Source organism: Panthera pardus, unplaced genomic scaffold, assembly GCF_024362965.1.
Source record: "Panthera pardus isolate Hobbes unplaced genomic scaffold, ASM2436296v1 HiC_scaffold_6, whole genome shotgun sequence".
Lineage (NCBI taxonomy): Eukaryota > Metazoa > Chordata > Mammalia > Carnivora > Felidae > Panthera > Panthera pardus.
This window is the reverse complement of record NW_026526991.1, coordinates 89624216-89641767: the sequence shown is the minus strand read 5'-3', so window position 1 is coordinate 89641767 and position 17552 is coordinate 89624216. Positions and strand designations below refer to the sequence as shown.

Sequence of the window (17552 nt, the reverse complement as noted above, 5' to 3'; positions counted from 1 at the left end):
GATAGTGCCACAGCAGTTCCTGGCTATCATTTTGTCAGTTGTATGGAAATGTACTCCAAAAAACATGACCTAGACTAAAAGATTGTAGACAGCTTCTCTGAGGAACTGACATTTCCCCTAAGAATTTAAGAGGTAATCTGTTGCCACAGCCCAAGGGCTCATTTAGCCCTTTCATTCTGTTTCCTTCCCCCGACCAACACTATTTTTTCCTGCAAGTGAATTATGCCTAGACAGGATGAGTCAAAGCTGGCTTCTCACATCATTCCCAACTTTCTCTAAAGTGAGAACATTCCCTGGCTCTGGAGTTTCTATGGTAGTTTCTATTGTGAGAAAATTAATAATAATAATAATAATAATAATAATAATAATAGTAGTAGTAGTAACAAGAACAATAATAATAATATTCCAGTACAATTCAAAAGGAAAGTAAATGATAATGTATACAAAAAATGGAACCAAAGATGTTTAAGGGTATTATAAGATTATTGGACAGGAAATAAAATAATCTAAATGCTTCCTCTCAAAAATGCCTTTCTGATGTAGAGTGGGGATATTGAAAATGAAGGATTTGGTCTTCAAAGTTAGTGAGCTGAATTTAATTAGTACCTGAAGAAAAAGTGAGAAAAAAAATACATATATCTTTTTTTCTCCCTCATTTCAAATCTTGGTGGTATAAACAAGAAATAGAAGTTTATACTGCTGTAGAATTAGTGAACTCTTGCCTAACTCACCTGATCAGTCTTTAAATCTCATGGAATTCCAGATCTTCAAAAGGCTTTAGGAGTTTAGAAAAGGTTAAAGCCTTGGGCCAATGGGCTGAATATCTCACCTGCTAATGTTCTGAACAATAGGTGTTTTAAACGAGATCTTTTTCTTATCTAGCAAAATAAAAAGCATCCCTCTGGGAAGTGGCTGTGCCCCCCTATGGGAAGAGTGTACCCCACTCTTAAATCTAGAAACTGTATAAGAGAGCATCTTGATGATGATGTACTGGGACAGTTCTTACTACTTATGGCTTCAGTATTTGAATTCCCGGTGGCATTATTATTTTAAATATTTGGTTTTGAGGGTAAGTCATAGTAGTAAAATATGGTAAATGGGTTATTTTTTATTTTTCTAGCCAGCAAGAGATAATACATTAGTAAACACCTCAAACCATCATTTGTGATTTTAGTTATAAGTTCAGATTTAATTTCAACAAATACCTATCAGGGTCCCCTAATCAGTCGAAAATTGTGCTAGGTACTTTCGCCTCACTCCATGCAACAATGCAGTAGGATAAGTATTAATATGCCTGTTTTTTGAAGAAGAGTTCATAAGAAACTGTATTATTCTCCATATATCATTTAGTAAATCAAAATCCTGCTGATGGTGAGAAGCCCAGCCTATGAAATAGCACAGGAATCCCATCTCTGACCAAGAGACAACCTTCAAAGTACATTTAGCACAGATTCAGAAACATTGTGGGTTAATTCAGAGATGCAAGCCTAGAAGCCCACGTAGTAGATCTCTTTTACAGGTATGGAGATTGAATTCCATTTGACTGCAAATCAATTTCATATACACTCATAAAAATGTCTGTGTAATTACAGGGTACCAAATCCAATGCACAGCATCTAAGAACTAGCTCGAGAAGGCAGGGGCTAATTACTGTCTAGGATACAAAAGGGCACAAAGCACCTGGGAATCTAATTCCTTTTCACTACCACTTGCAGTAGTGGGTGTCAAGAAGTTAAAACACTCTTAGATTTCACATTTCTTTTTACTGATAAATATTTGCCAACATATCTTATATAATCAGACATATTTTAAGAGCTTGTAAATTCTACCAATTTAAAATGATACAAGCAGGTGGCAAGAGCAGCTTCAGCAATAGAGGAACAGGAAAATCTGGCTGACAAGAATGCCACACTGTTGCGAACCTCTGAAGGTTTGGTTCTCCTTTTTCCACCATTCTATTTTGCGCGTTACAGGTGAACTTGCTCAATATTTCTGTTTTTGCAAATAATTATTTTGCTTCATGTTAAAAAAAAAGATATAGACATTCATTTTGGCTGTTTTATTACGATGTATAGCTAATGATATGTCAGGTGCTATTAATTGCTATCTGACGTACCAAACGTAAATAAACAGTGAGGCAGGCTCAAGACTCTCGCCCATTCTGGAAAACAGAGGAACACGACGGTAACCTGCAAAAGGAATCAGAGCTAATTAGAACAATAAAGATAAATTAGCAGTGTTCCCGATAGAGCTGCTGAGAAAGAACATTATCTTTACTAAGCATAGGTAAAAACTATGACAGCATAGTTATATTCATCTTGCGTGTTAATTCCCCACAAACTATAAAATATTTGAAGCTTCTATTTTGACTTCTTACTGCCTAACGCTGAACACACAGCTCACACTTCTTCTCTCTCAAAGTGCAGTGTGCTAAATTAGCCACCACCCTTCTGCTTCAGACTCTGTTTCCAAGGTACAGCTCAGATGGTGTTAGAGAAGTAAACACAAACACGTTGGGATGAGTTAATTGGGAGCAGAGTATAAATCACCCCAGCAAGCTGACTACGACATAAAGGCAGCCCTGAAAAGAGTCAAGAAGGGATTGTCTTGGGTTCCCAGTCTCTCCTTGGGTAGAAGAATGAGTCACTGCTTGTCCCTTCTCTTTGATTCCCATCCTTTATTTCTTTGTGGTAGTCATGACTACTCTTAATTGAAACAAAAGAGCGATGATCCATGTGAAGAAATGCTCATACATACCAAGTTGGTCTAATTTGTCTTCCCAGCAATCCCAAACCACAACCCCACCTTCCATGTGAAAACACATTTCTATAATTCCACTGAGAGAAAATGTGTGTCAATTCATAAAATTTCCTTTACATCTGACTCTCATGAATAGAGCTATTTGGTATATCACTGTGTGTCTTTGGTAAATTTAAATTATAATTGGTATCACAATCCTGTTACTTTTAGGAATATTACCTTTGTTCATGCTTAAAACTGGTAAAGTATATTGGCCAAGAAATTCATTTCCAGTTATTAAACCTTGACTTTCAACAACAAAACGCATCAATGCCAATTCTGGCACTTGAATAATAAATGTGAACGTTTCATTCCATCTTGGACTAAAAGCTGAAAGATAAAGGAAGATATAATCAAAGAATCATAGACGTGTTCTTTAGGGAATAATACATAATAGCTGTTCTCTGAAATTTTTCTTTTCAACACTTAGTAATGTTAATAGCTTATGTTTTAGAGCACTTGAATTTTTCACTCATCCAATGAGAAAGGAATAATAATGACAGTAGCAATAACTATTGGGTCTTTAGTATTGCTGGGCAATATAAGAACTTTAAGTAGATAATGTCATTTAATTCTTACCACAAACCCATCAGGGTTATTACAACCCATATTTACGGATGAGAAAACTGAGCCAGAAATATATTACACAACTTCCTCAGGGTTTCACATACATAGTCATTAAGTGGCAGGACAGGAATTCAAACAAATGGAGTCTGATTTCAGAGCAGAAATTTTTCATTAAGCAACATGAATGCTATGTTTGGGCATTTCAGTAACAAATACATGAAATAACATAATTTTTCTATGGCAGTTCCTATTATGGGAAGAACCCCATAGACAGTTGTTGGCCTAAGAGCTAAGTGCTCCAAAGCCAGCCTTTGATCCTTCTTTTGACTAAGTGCTCACTTTAAAGTCCCAAGTTGATGAGTAAGTTAGATCTCTAGCAAAATAAATCATCCCAAACAACAATTTCTTGCCAAATAAGAAATCCATCACGATATGACCCAAATCATCCAATTCTTAAGTGTAATTTAATGGAATCAAATTCACATCCGGGGGCCCTGGGTGGCTCAGTCAGTTAAGCGTCCGACTTCAGCCCAGGTCATGATCCCATGCTTTGTGGGCTCAAGCCCTGCATCAGGCTCTGTGCTGACAGCTTGGAGCTCAGAGCCTGGAGCCTGCTTCAGATTCTGTGTCTCCCTCTGTCTCTGCCCCTCCCCTGTTTGCACTCTGTCTCTCTGTCTCCCAAAAATAAATAAAAATTAAAAAAGAAATTCACATCCAGATAAAATATAAAATCTACTTAATAAAGACTCAAAGGTTCAGGGTGAAATAATATTGTTTTCATGTACAAAGGTAATGCTATGCCTGCTATGTCAATAGGTTTTGCTCTTTAGGTCACCCTTCCAGAAGCATTAAAGAATTTGTGACTAATTTGTCACAAATTGTAAAGAATTTGTTTTCTGTGGTACATCTGTGGTCAACAAGCACACATTTACCTGAGAGTGATCCAGAATACTGTCTATGCCCATGAAAATATTAAACCAATTGACTCACGCGGGTATAATGAATGTATTACCTTGCCTTAAGAAAGGAAATAATTCTGGGACACCTGGGTGGCTCGGTCAGTTAAGTGTTCAACTCTTGATTTTGGCTCAGTCATGATCTCATGGTTCATGAGTTCGAGTCCCACATCGGGTTCTCCACTATCAGCACAGAATCTGCTTCAGATCCTCTGTCCCCCATTCTCTCTGCCCCTCCCCCACTCATGCTCTCTAACTCAAAATAAATAAGTTAATTTAAAAAAAAAAGAAAAGATAAAACTCCATAGAGTACAGGAGCAGGTCTAAGTGTCAGTTCTTTATACACACTGCAAAATGTCTGCACAAAATTCTTAAACTGACTTATCTTCCTCCTCCAACCCTAATTCACTATAAACAGTCTCCCTTTCTCTGTCTCACATATATCATATGTATTCTATGAGAAGGTCTTTTTATTTGTGAAAGAGAAAGAAAGAAAGAAAGAAAGAAAGAAAGAAAGAAAGAAAGAAAGAAAGAAAGAAAGAAAGAAAGAAAGAAAGAAAGAAAGAAAGAAAAGGAAGGAGGAAAGAAGGGAAGTAAATCAGGATACCAAATTTGATAGTTACAGTTTTCTCTGGCATGACCAAAACTGAAGAATTGCTTCCACACCTTACCCAAATATGATCTTTTTCCTTCCACTCTCATGTCTCTTATTACACCACAATTACTCTAGCAGCTAAGCCACCTTAGTATCCTCCTTTGTCCAGCTTTCTAGACTTTTACTCCCGCTAGTCTTCCTCACATAAGTCCTCCATTGCTTTTCTGATGCCTGTGCCTTCTTTGGCCTGAATTCCCCATCTTCTAGCCATGAAATCATATCCTGACTCTATTTTGTATTCCTCATTTCCCCCACATACACGTCTTCCTACCTAATCTGTAGAAATAATCTCCTTAAAGCTCAACTATATTAGTGTTATATCCCTGCTTAAGAGTTTTAATTCTATTCATTTTCTACATACAACACAGAAAAGAAAGTACCTACCACCTCATCATGGCTCTCATGATTTTCCATGACCATTCCCAACCTAACTTTTATATTTTATCTCACACTAATCCCTCTTAAGTACCCTGTACTTCACCCATTTTAAACTTCAGTACTTTCACCTAGCGTGTTTGAAGCTAGTCTTCTCCAGGTTTTAGCGTGCATATTATTCCTTTTGCCTGCAATGCTTTCATCCACAATCTCTGGGAAAAAAATCCGATTCATTCTCCAAAACCATCTCCAAATGTGCCCCTTCCACTACAATTCTCTGTACTTTCCTTAATACACTAATGACTTGGGGCACCTGGGGGCTCAGCTGGTCAAGCGTTTGACTCAGGTCATAATGTCACAGTTCGTGAGTTCAAACTCTGTGTCTGGCTGACAGATCCGGCTTGGAATTCATTCTCTCTCTCTCTCTCTCTCTCTCTCTCTCTCTGCTCTCTCTCTCCCTCTTCCCCTCCCCTGCACGCTCTCGTTCTATCTCAAATAAAGAAATAAACTTAAAAAAAAAAACACTAATGACTCTATCGTGATAGTTTTATTGTATCTCATGTCCCATACTGAACTGAAAACTATCTAAAATAGAGTTAGTTGGGACATACATAAATAATAATACCTTTAATAAGTAGAGATCTTAAGTTTTTTGATACTTAGCATCAGACTTCCAATAAAACAGGCTCAGTAATGTTAGATACACCAAATTTAATTTCACAGGAATACTTCCATAAAACCCAGGACGTAATCTAAATTCTAATGGGAGCTAGAAACACATTATAAGGGGTGTGCTGTATAAATAAATGTTCTGTGTATCTTGCCATGAAGATTCAAGTATGGGGATGAAGAGAACAAGAGGTAGGTTACTATAAGCTTCCTGACATAAGCGGCTACCATTTCTTGACAAATCCATTGTAATGTGCCTTCAGCTCTGAGGAATGACAAATAAGGCGGCAGGTCATCACCAATATCCCTTCCCATCGACGACCTATGATGAAGTAACCAAAACTCCCCACATCTTTTTTCCATGCCCTTTGCATGAGGGGCCACACTGGAAGAGTATTTGGGGTGTCAGTGCAGGGGGCAGATGGTGGATATTACTGGAGATGACCCACCCAAAAAAAAAAAAAAGTGTTAAAACTGCACCTGTTTTTCTGTCAGTGCCATTTAATCTGGTACGTACTTTCAGACTCTGAAATGAAGCCCACTATACTTTGGGAATACCCACTCAAAGAAAATTACAGACTCACGAATCAGTTCCAAGGTCTCCTCCAAGGTGATCCAGACTAAAGGTCAATCCCAGGAATCTACACTGTAATGTCCTTAATGGTTTCAAACTCAACCAAGAAGTGACAACATCAGTACTGTATTACATAAAATATCACAGGATTGCAGAACTGAAAATCTTACCCAAGTCACTTCCATTTCTACATTTCCCTTCTGGCAAAAATGACTGACTTATGAATCCAAATATTGTATGAGTGGGTTTCTATGGCATCTTTAGCCAGAGCCAGAAGTCACAGACCTTTGATCTAAAATAATTCAAACAGCGAAGTAAAAATGGGTAACATGCTGTATCAGAACAATCGTACATTCTTTATTTTACACAAAGTCTAGAAGCTAAGCAGCTTTGCAGCCATCAAAATGTCTCTTGAATTCAGCAATATGGTACATAAAAAGGAGGTCAAAGTGTAAAAAAGCAGTAATTTCGGGTGCCTGGGTGGCTCAGTCGGTTAAGCATCCGACTCTTGATTTCAGCTGAGGTCATGATCTCATTTTTTTGTGGGTTCAAGCCCCACATCGGGCTCTGCACTGATAGCATGGAGTTTGCCTGGGATTCTCCCTCTCTTTGTTCCTACCCTGCTCACACTCTCTCTCAAAATAAATAAATAAACTTAAAAAAAAAAAAGCAGCAATTTTCGGACCAGATAAATTTTTGTATCTGTAATCTGAAAACATATCTGAACAATACATTGAATCATTATCCAATTGTTTTTGCTGTATATAACACTTTGGTCACCTTAAACCTAATGCAAAGCCCTGGCCTTATGATTAATAAATATGTATCAAAACTCTATCAATAGACAAATTATAAGCTTTCCAGCAAGAAATCCAGTAAAAGTTCAATAAAATATGTTAGGAGCTCACCATTTCTTTTAATGACACGAGTCTGCTGTTTTGTTTGATCATTTGGAACACCAAAAAGTTCTAGAATCACTAATACGTCAGCTTTGTTAGATGATGAATGGTTACTGGGAGGTAACTGGATACCACTGATGAGCTGCACAAAAGTATTTGAACACAGAAATTTAGCAGGATATCAAACTGTACGATCATGTAATTTGAAAATAAAACATGTATTTCAGAAAAGATTATAGACTCTCAGTTCCCACAAAAAATTAAGAGTGGAATATAGTGTATACTTTAAACTTTAACCCTTTTATCCTCAAGCATCAATAGGTAAATACTAGGAAAATGTCTACATTATTCTAATTTCACTATATAATTATAGTAGAATTCACACTGAGTTTTATAGTTCAACGTATATTTTTATTTTTAAAGTATATGTTTTGGGGGTGCCTGGATGGCTCAGTCGATTAAGCGTCTGACTCTTGATTTTGGCTCAGGTCATGATCTCATGGTCATGAGTTTGAGCCCTATATCGGGCTCCCTGCTGTCAGCACAGAGTCTGCTTCAGATCCTGTCTCCTCTCTCTCTCCCCCTCTCCTGCTTGAGCTCTTTCTCTCTCTCAAAAAATCAATAGATGTTGGGGCGCCTGGGTGGCGCAGTCGGTTAAGCGTCCGACTTCAGCCAGGTCACGATCTCGCGGTCCGTGAGTTCGAGCCCCACGTCGGGCTCTGGGCTGATGGCTTGGAGCCTGGAGCCTGTTTCCGATTCTGTGTCTCCCTCTCTCTCTGACCCTCCCCCGTTCATGCTCTGTCTCTCTCTGTCCCAAAAAATAAATGAAAAACGTTGAAAAAAAAATTAAAAAAAAAAAAATCAATAGATGTTAAAAAATAAAATAAAATAAATCAAATAAAGTATTTGTTATAGCTGTTAAAAGCCATTGTTTAAAAGTATTGTTATAATCACAGTCTACTGTAAACCAGGCTGAATTACTCTGATAACATGAACTATTTTGAAATTCATATTGTCTGTCTACAGCCAAAAATTAGAAACAATATTAATACTACTTCTGAAATGTAAGAAAAAACACTGCATAATTTCCTATGATAGCATTCTTGATAGTATAATTTGTATGTTTGGATAATTTATCACAAAATCTTATATTATCTCTTGTTGTCAATATTATCATAACTAACCTGAGTCTGACAAAATCAATGATTTCATATGTATATTAAGAACTGGGTATCAGAACACTTAAACTAATCATAGTTTTATTTAACCCTTTATTAGTCAAACTAACTGTTGAAGCTAAGTTTTGTCTTACTTTAAGGAGCAAAGTCCAAACAAAAGACAATTATTCAAGTGTATTCATTTGTAAAATGTACTAACCTAAAAATTGAGGCATAATTTTAATTTCTGAAGATTATAATAAACAGGAACAAATAAATAAGTTTCAATAAGAATGAAAGAAGGAATGAAAGAAGGAAGAGAAAAAAAAGAAACAGAAAAAGTGCCAATGTGTAATTTTTCCTTTCCTACATCCACACATTTAAACATTAGCTGGAAACCAGGGTGACTGTGCAAATATTTAACAACTAGTATGGAATGGGCATTGATCGACCAGCATAAATTAGACACCAGGTTAGCTAGACAGAACATTGGCCATAAACAACTAGCACACTGACACGAGAGCCTACCAGCTGAATATCCCCTCTGCAGGTAATAGACCCTTGCCAATATGGAAAAGTTCAGCTTTTAGTGCACATCACACCAAAAAAAAAAAAAAAATCATCTCACTAAAAATAATAATAATAATTGAATATGAGAACTGACAGAGAATTTAGAAACTATTATTCAAATAATTTTTACACTCTGATTCACAGAAGCCCTTTCAGGGGCCACCACAGAAGACAAATGTCAAACAGAAGACCTTTAGTGGTCAACAAGAACACCTCTGCTTTCATCTATTGGCCTTATGCATCAGACTTTGAACTTGGAAAATTGTTGCATTGTTTTTATAAATTCGAAAAGGGTTGACCTAATCTGAAACTCTTAATTTGAGAGATGACAAAGATTAAACCAGAAATGTTGAAATGTCTTTATCGGGGACATAAAGCAAATGGCAAAACTATGCCTTTTGAACCCTGAGTCATGCCTTCCCCAATTTGCACAAGTTGTAATCACAAAGCTCTCTACGATGATCAAAGCAAGCAAGAAAGACCCACATGACTATGGCAGCAGTTTCCTGGGAAAATCATTAATCGTGCCTGTTTTACATCATGCCACTTATGTCGCTACATGAGAACCTTCAGAAGCAAACAGGTGGCATTTGTAAACATCCATGCATACTAGCCATCTTCCATCTTCTCTTTCTCAATCAAAGAGCACATATGTTCTCTTTACTATTCTTAACTTGAAAAAGAAGTCATTCATTCAATTAATTTGCATATATTGAACATATACTTTGTGTCAGGCACTAGGGATAAGACTTGCACGAAACAGTCCTTATCCTTACAGGGCCTTCAGACAAGGGGGGGAGAAAGACAAGTACAAGTAAATAAACAATTACAGGGGTACCTTGTTTTATTGAGCTTCATTTTATTCCATTTTGCAGATATTGCACTTTTTACAAATTGAAGGCTTGTGGCAATTCTGCATCGAGCAAGTCTATTGGCACCAGTTTTCCAACAGCATTTGCTCACTTCATGCTTCTGTGTCACATTTCGGTAATTCTCACTTTTAAACCCTTTTATTATTATTATATTATTATAGTGATCGGTGTTCAGTGATCTTTGATATTACTATGGTAATTATTTGGGGGTGCCACAAACCATGCCCATGTAAATCAGCAAACTAATAAATGTGTGTGTGTTCCAACTGCAGATGTGGTGGAGACAGCAAGAGAATTACAATCAGCAGTGGAGCCTGAAGATGTGATTGAATTACTCCAATCTCATGATAAAACTTGAACAGATAAGTTTCATCCCGGGGAAGATGCTGTGATGATTGTTGAAATGACAACAAAGGATTTAGAATATTACATCAACTTAGCTGATGGAACAGTACCACACTACCCAAATCTCCAGCCACTGCCACCCTGATCAGTCAACAGCCATCAACATTGAGGCAAGACCCTCCACCAGCAAAAAGATTTTGACTTGCTGAAAGCTCAGATGATGGTTAGCATTTGTTAGCAACAAAGTATTTTTAATTAAGGTACGTACATTTTTTTAGACAGAATACTACTGCACACTTAATAGACTATAGTATAGTAGAAACATAACTTTCATATGTTCTGGGAGACCAAAAGATTCATTTGACTTGCTTTATTGTGATATTCACTTTATTGTGGTTGTCTAGAATGAAACCTGCAATATCTCTGACATATGCCTGTATAATACAATGGCTAGTATATGCATGTATAGGGTGTTATGGAAAAACAAAACTACAAAAAGAAGCGTAACTAATTTAGTGGAGGAAAAAAACTTCCAAAAATAAGTGACCCTGTAAATCTTGAAAAATAAGTGTGAAGGCAACAGGCAGGTGAAAGCTGGAAGAATAATCCAGCCAAAGGAAAAAGCATAAGCAATGCATGCAGGTAGCATGTGGACAGAAAAGGCTTCCATATGGTTACAGAAAAAGCTACAAGACTGGAAGTGGTGAGAAGTGGGGCTGGAGAATTAGGCTAAGCCCCAACTAAGAAAGCAAGCAGGAAGCATAAAGAAATATTAAGTAGGCATGATGAGATTAGTACGGAGCACAATCTCTCTGGGCCACTTGTGGAAGATGGGTCAGGAGGACTGAGACAGGCTAAGTGAAAACCCCTTAGAAGGTCAAACGAATAAATGTGATGACAGGTAACAAATTCTTTAAAAAAAAAAAAAGTAGCATATGGCATCAGACCAAGAGATTGGATAAGGAAGATATTTCGAAGTAGGATCAGTGAAATTTAGAGATGGATTGAACACAGTAATTGATAAAGATGTGGAAAGAGAGGAATGGTTCCCAATTTTGTAGGCTGAGTTAATTGACACAATGAATTCGACTAAGTTCGTTGACCTTTAAAGAAAATAAGATTGGACCGGGCAGGGGTGTTCAGCCTTTAATATTTTTAAGTTTGACAGAACAGGGATTAAACAGGTAAGGATGCTAATTAAGGTATTTAAAATATTCCTTTATTCCAGAAATGAAGTCAGATTAGATTTGGGCATTGTTGGCAGTTGAAACCATGAATGTATATAAAAGGACACAAGGAGAATAGTTTGAGATGAGGATTAAGAAAAAGCCTTAGCAATATAAATATTTCAGAGCTGGGTAGAGGAAGAGGAGCCCACAAATGTGAACAAGAAAGAATCATTTGAGACGGAGACAGGTAGGAAGAGATAGGAAAGCCCCAGCACAGTAAGCAGATTTGTGAGGAATAGATCACAAAGCGGCTGATTCATCCCTTTTTCTCACTGGAACAGCAATGACAATTACTAGACTAGGTGTTTAGAACAATGCAGACTTTTGCATTTTTTCATTCATGCAAAAAGGCAACAGGGAGACCTTGGTTCAGATGTAGAAAGAGATTGAAATACCGCCCACCTATTGAGGCTGAAGAGATCAACAGAAATTTAAAAGGTATTAAAGGAAATCAACGGAAGTTAAAATATTAATGTATACTTTCCAGCTAACACCATAACGAAAAAGTAAAAGAAAAATTTACTAACCTTTAGATTGTTGTATTAAAAAATACAAAAAGAATGCCAAAGTTATATTTGCAAAGGCAGTTTAATGGACAATATTTTGCTGGATCCTAGAAAGAGTGCCAACTAATTGATTTGGGGCTGCATCAGTGCTGAAGGCAGTTTCTACCTAGCTACCGTATGCCCTTACTTTAGAGTCTCAGAATCCCTAACAACCAAGAAAAAAGTCAACTACATACTTTGGCACTATACTACTATATAGTCTATATATAGCTACTGTATATATATATTTGCTGCCACTATCTGCTGCAGTGGCCAGGATCATTTCTGTCTCATTCAATTTTGCTATACTCTCTTTCCACCTCCATCTCTGGAAAACGGCAACATCTCTTAAGTTTCCATTCTCAGCTGGGACAAAAAGGCTAGAGCCTGAAGTGGATGAAAATAGTCCCCCAAGCCCCGTGACATCAGGACCGTAGAGGAAGGAGCCAAGGGAGGAAGACTTATGGGGGCATGCCTTCTGGGTGATAGCATTTCCTGCACTCTGACAGCCAGGGAACCAGAGAAGGCAAGCTCTCATCAGCCAGCACAGCCAACACACTCCCGAGTGAGAACAGGAGACACAAAAACCCTGATGGGGTGGGGGGGAGCGCTAGGTGGCTCAGTTGATTAAGGGTCCTACTCTTGATTTCAGCTCAGGTCATGATCTCATGGTTCATGAGATCGATCCCTGCATTGGGCTCTGTGCTGACGGCACCAAGCTTGGTTGGGAATCTCTCTCTGCTCCTCCCCCACTGAGCACACATGTGTGCGCGCTATCTCTCAAAATAAATAAAATAAACTTAAAAAAAAAGAACCTGAGATGATTCATATGGTTCTAGGAGCAACTAGTTAATTAAAGACAGGAACTGAAGAGCCCTACCCACCCAATTTGTTGCAAACCACAGGTGCAGATACAATCTAAAATAGAATTGCTTATACCTAAATGGACAGAAAAAGCTAGGGGCTTTTCAGATGATTCAGTGACATTTAAAAAAGGAAATAAATATAGCACTTTGGTTATAGAAGAATAAGAAAGTTTTCAAAAATGTCTATACTAATGGAAACAATAAATTTTAGACAACTACTTTTACTCCCAATAAAATGACACAGACTATATAATAAAACAAAAGATTAAATAACAAGACAGGAGTCAGGGGGAAAGGGTGCTCGCTAGGATACAGACAGAAATAAAAAGGAAGCAGTGTGAGGTAAATAAAAATTAGAGGGGAAGAAACCGATGATGCAGAAGAAAAATTCACATCTACATTAGAATCAGTAAAGAATAAAATCAGATATGGAGGAAAATCAAAGGCAGAAAAAAAAAAGTGAGTTGACGGGAATTAGTACACATGCAGGCAGATACTCATGAACAGCGTATGCATACTTTTGGTTTCTAAGTACTAACCAAACACTATTCAGAGACAAGGGGCAAAACTTCTGAGCTGTGGAAGTCTAAATCTGGAAATTAATGAAAAGCAAGGTGCTCCTAAAATCTTTTAGTAAAATTCTGTGAAGTTAAGGAGGAAGAGAGTAGCGTATCCACAGGATAACTAGTGGGCTGAACTCAGACTTCTCTATCACATTATTAAATGCCTAAAGACGATGGAATAAAAAAGCTTTGGCGAGGAGAAGCTTTCAGCGTCAATATTTCTATTCACAAGCAGGATAATCATTCATGCCAGAAGTCAACAGAAAGATTTTCAGATACAGAATGGTGCTGAAATACCACTCCTTTTTAATATCTAAAAAGATCAACTGAAATTTAAAGGACATTAAAGGAAATTAGTAGAACTCAAAATATTAATGCATACTCTCCAGCTTATACAATAACCATAAAAAGTAAAAGCTATTAATCTTACCCTTATTGTAAGTGTAACTGGATCACTCTGGTTTGGTGGTTTATTCGGATTAAACTGTGTTTTAATATCTCTTAGGAAGTGTGGTTTCAAAATATATCCAGAACCACCATTATCCAAAAATTTCCCATTTTGAAGATCCATAGGCAGACCAGGTGTCTGGAAATTTAAGGCCACTGTGAGCAAAAAGTATTTTGATATTGTCAGGAATTAGAGGGTACAATTAAATAAACACAGTTAAAAGATATACTGAAACCTAATCATGGATTTTAGATCTCTAAACATTTTAAGAGCAAGCATCATTAGCCAGAATAATTCCTGATTTTTAAGCATTTCTTCCTGCCATGTGTATATTAATTTACAAAGGTGAGTTTCAAAGTTTAATTTTTAAATTATAACTTTGATTTAAAAATCAAGCTGGCATACAATATAAATTATAGAATAGCAATGTACAGATCAGATGACATTCAGGAAATACAAGAATAGAGAAAATAGGCACACTAGGTGCCAGAAGAAAAGACACCAAATATTTTATAAACTTTCAGGTCCAAAGGGATACTGTTATCACTTAAAGAGAAAGGGAAAAACAGGCAGAGCAATAATTGCTGTTAAAATATAAAAATACATCCAGGGCACCTAGGTGGCTCAGTTGGTTATGCGTCTGACTTCGGCTCAGGTCATGATCTCACAGTTTGTGGGTTTGAGCCCCACATTGGGCTCTGTACTGATAGCTCAGAGCCTGGAGCCCGCTTCGGATTCTGTCTCCCTCTCTCTCTGCCCTTCCCCAGCTCTCACTCTATCTCTCTCAGAAATAAATAAACAATAAAAAAAATGTAATAAGAAAATAAAAATAAAAATAAAAATACATCCATATAGGCTGGTAATACCATCCTCTCTCTCCCTAACATCCCCTCACCCACCAATCCTAACCCCACTCTTCCCCTCTGTCCACAAACCTATGAGCCTTGCTGCAATCCAGGAGCAGAGGGCTTTACACCTGGTACCTTCTGACTGGTTAGTGCCTGTGTGATAACAGCTAATCAATTTGGAATAAGGAAAGTCTGGTAAAGACAAATGACAAAGCTATGCAATCTCATTCACTTTTCAGTACTGTGAATGTAGAACTGGTGTAAAGTATAAAAGGTAGAAGTCACTTGATTTAAAGAAGCCCTTAGCAAATCTTTCAAGCAAAGAACTTGATATTCACTGTCCTCTGACATCCATTTTTATTTCTTTTTTCTCTTCCTACCTCTCCCATGCTAACTCTTCATGAATTTAACTTCCATGTGCCTAATTCTCACTTAGATTTACCCTCTCTGACCCATTTAGGAATAACTTCAGCTCTTGAAACCAATTATTCATCATTATTGCCTGACCCCAAAACACCCAGGGTCAAAAAATCTACTTGGGAAGTTCTTTTCATAAGTCATTCATTAATTCATAAAATGAATTTATTATCTTCTTTTTGCCAAAACTCAGTGTAACATACCCATTTGACAACCTATATTCCAAAATTCTTGAGGATTAAAATTAGAGGAGTCTGTTCTTGTTGCTTTGGGATAAATTCTGGTAATGAACCTCCTGGTGTGAAGAACAAACTCGTGGGCTAAAAAAATATAAGAACATCATGAGAGATTTCAGATAAACTAAATAAACGGCTATGCCTCTCTATGTTATAGAATCCTAGAATTGTTTCAGTACTTCTGATATGTATTGTTTAGGCAAAAATATTTGCAATTCATGGAAATCAAAATAAATCCAGGTCTTTGACGCTGCAATTCACTCTTATTGAGAAACTAATAATTTTTATTCGACAATTTTATGTATACTAAGCATTCACTTGAGAAAAAAATTATTAAATAATATATTTCATTTTTTCACATCCAAATTAATTTCTTTGATGTAAGAATATATAAAAATCCCAAATAAAATGCATCCAGTGCTCGCTTCGACAGCACATATACCAAATAAAATGCATCCATTTTTTAAAACTAACTTGTATCTTTCTTCATTTTGTCTTTTTTTTACATTGGTTTTCACATTAGGGCAGAATCACATGTAAGTCACATAAAGAGATATAATGCCATCCAAATTAACCCAGCTGAATATTCAACAGATTCTCAGCATTGAAAGGGACCTTAAAGTTATTCAATTCAGCTGCCAACCCTAACCACCACAGCATCTTCCCTCAAATTCCTTCAATGTCTGTTTGCATGTCTCCACTGAAAGAGAACCTGCTACCTCCCAATACAGCAGTCCTCCCTTATTTGTGGTTTTGCTTCCCATAGTCTCAGTTACCCACAGTCAACCAAGGTCCAAGGCAGATCATCCTACTTCTGACAAATCACCAGACAGTCACTAGTACCCTAACACTGCATCACAACACCTGCATCATCCACCTCGTCTCATCTCATCTCATCACGTGGGCATATTACTATCTCACATCATCACAAGAAGAAGGGTGAGTACAGTACAATAAGGTATTTTGAAAGAGACCCCATTCACATAACTTTTATCATAGTATGTTATAGTTATTCTATTTCATTGTTAGTTATTGTTGTTAATCTCTGTGCCTCCTTATAAACTCAACTTTATCATAGAAATATATGTACAGGACAAAACATAGCATATATAGGGTTGAGTACTCCACAGCGTCAGGTATAGTTCTGATTATTTCAAATGTTTTCCTTACTGAGATAAGGTCTATACTTAGAGTTCACGCACACGTATGCACAAACACACACACATACCACACACAGTCCATTTGTTTCTCTCTATTTATGTTTCTACTTACATATTTTTATAAGCTTATATATATGTATATATTCTATTTAAATCACTTGAGATTCAGAACTAGTTTATGCCCTTTACCATTGGACATCTTTGAATTTTTTAGCACAGTTTCGTGTTTCTCCAAGGCTTTTATTCTTTCATTAAGCAGATCCTGTTCCCACAACTACTCCTGCTAATATGGTGACCAGGATTAGGAGAAATGCTTATTGCCTATGGCCCACTACCTTTGATAGTCAAACTAGAATAGAATCATTGTCAAGTTAAAAATTATAATTACTGAAGTTAATAATAATTAACTTCATCAGCTCTCAATTTTAGAAGTTACACACTCCTTGAGAGAAAGTTTATTTTAAGCTACTCATGTATAAATACATCATGTATGTCCAACTATCATGATCCCTTATCCAGCCCTAAACAAGATGTTTATCTTTTGGTAAAATCCATACTCTTCTGGATCTTAATTTTGCCTATCTACAAAGTGATAAAGATGAAATGATCACTAAAGACCCTTAACATAATATCATCTTGTTACTTCCGAAATTGAGTTTTAAAAATTAAACATACTATGTTATTATACATGCAATTTATGTTCATTTTAGATAAATGAGAAAATCAAATAAGAAAAAAAATAAAACTATATATAATCTCATCACTCAATTAAAAACCAGGTAACTTCTTAGTATATATCTTT

At 36.7% G+C, this 17552-nt stretch overlaps 1 protein-coding gene across 8 annotated transcripts in view; it reads right to left on the bottom strand.

Moving 5' to 3' along the window:
- Window positions 1-2044: 2044 nt before the first annotated feature.
- PLCZ1 (phospholipase C zeta 1) overlaps window positions 2045-17552 on the bottom strand; it is a 45683-nt gene continuing 30175 nt past the window's right edge. For all 8 annotated transcript variants that reach the window (XM_053895329.1, XM_053895331.1, XM_053895330.1 and 5 more), the window contains 5 exons: window positions 15558-15674; window positions 14072-14244; window positions 7504-7636; window positions 2980-3129; window positions 2045-2189 (listed from right to left, as the gene is read on the bottom strand). In XM_053895329.1, coding sequence (XP_053751304.1) covers window positions 2104-2189; window positions 2980-3129; window positions 7504-7636; window positions 14072-14244; window positions 15558-15674 — 659 coding nt within the window. In that variant the 3' untranslated portion in view covers window positions 2045-2103. The remainder of the gene's footprint in view (window positions 2190-2979; window positions 3130-7503; window positions 7637-14071; window positions 14245-15557; window positions 15675-17552) is intronic.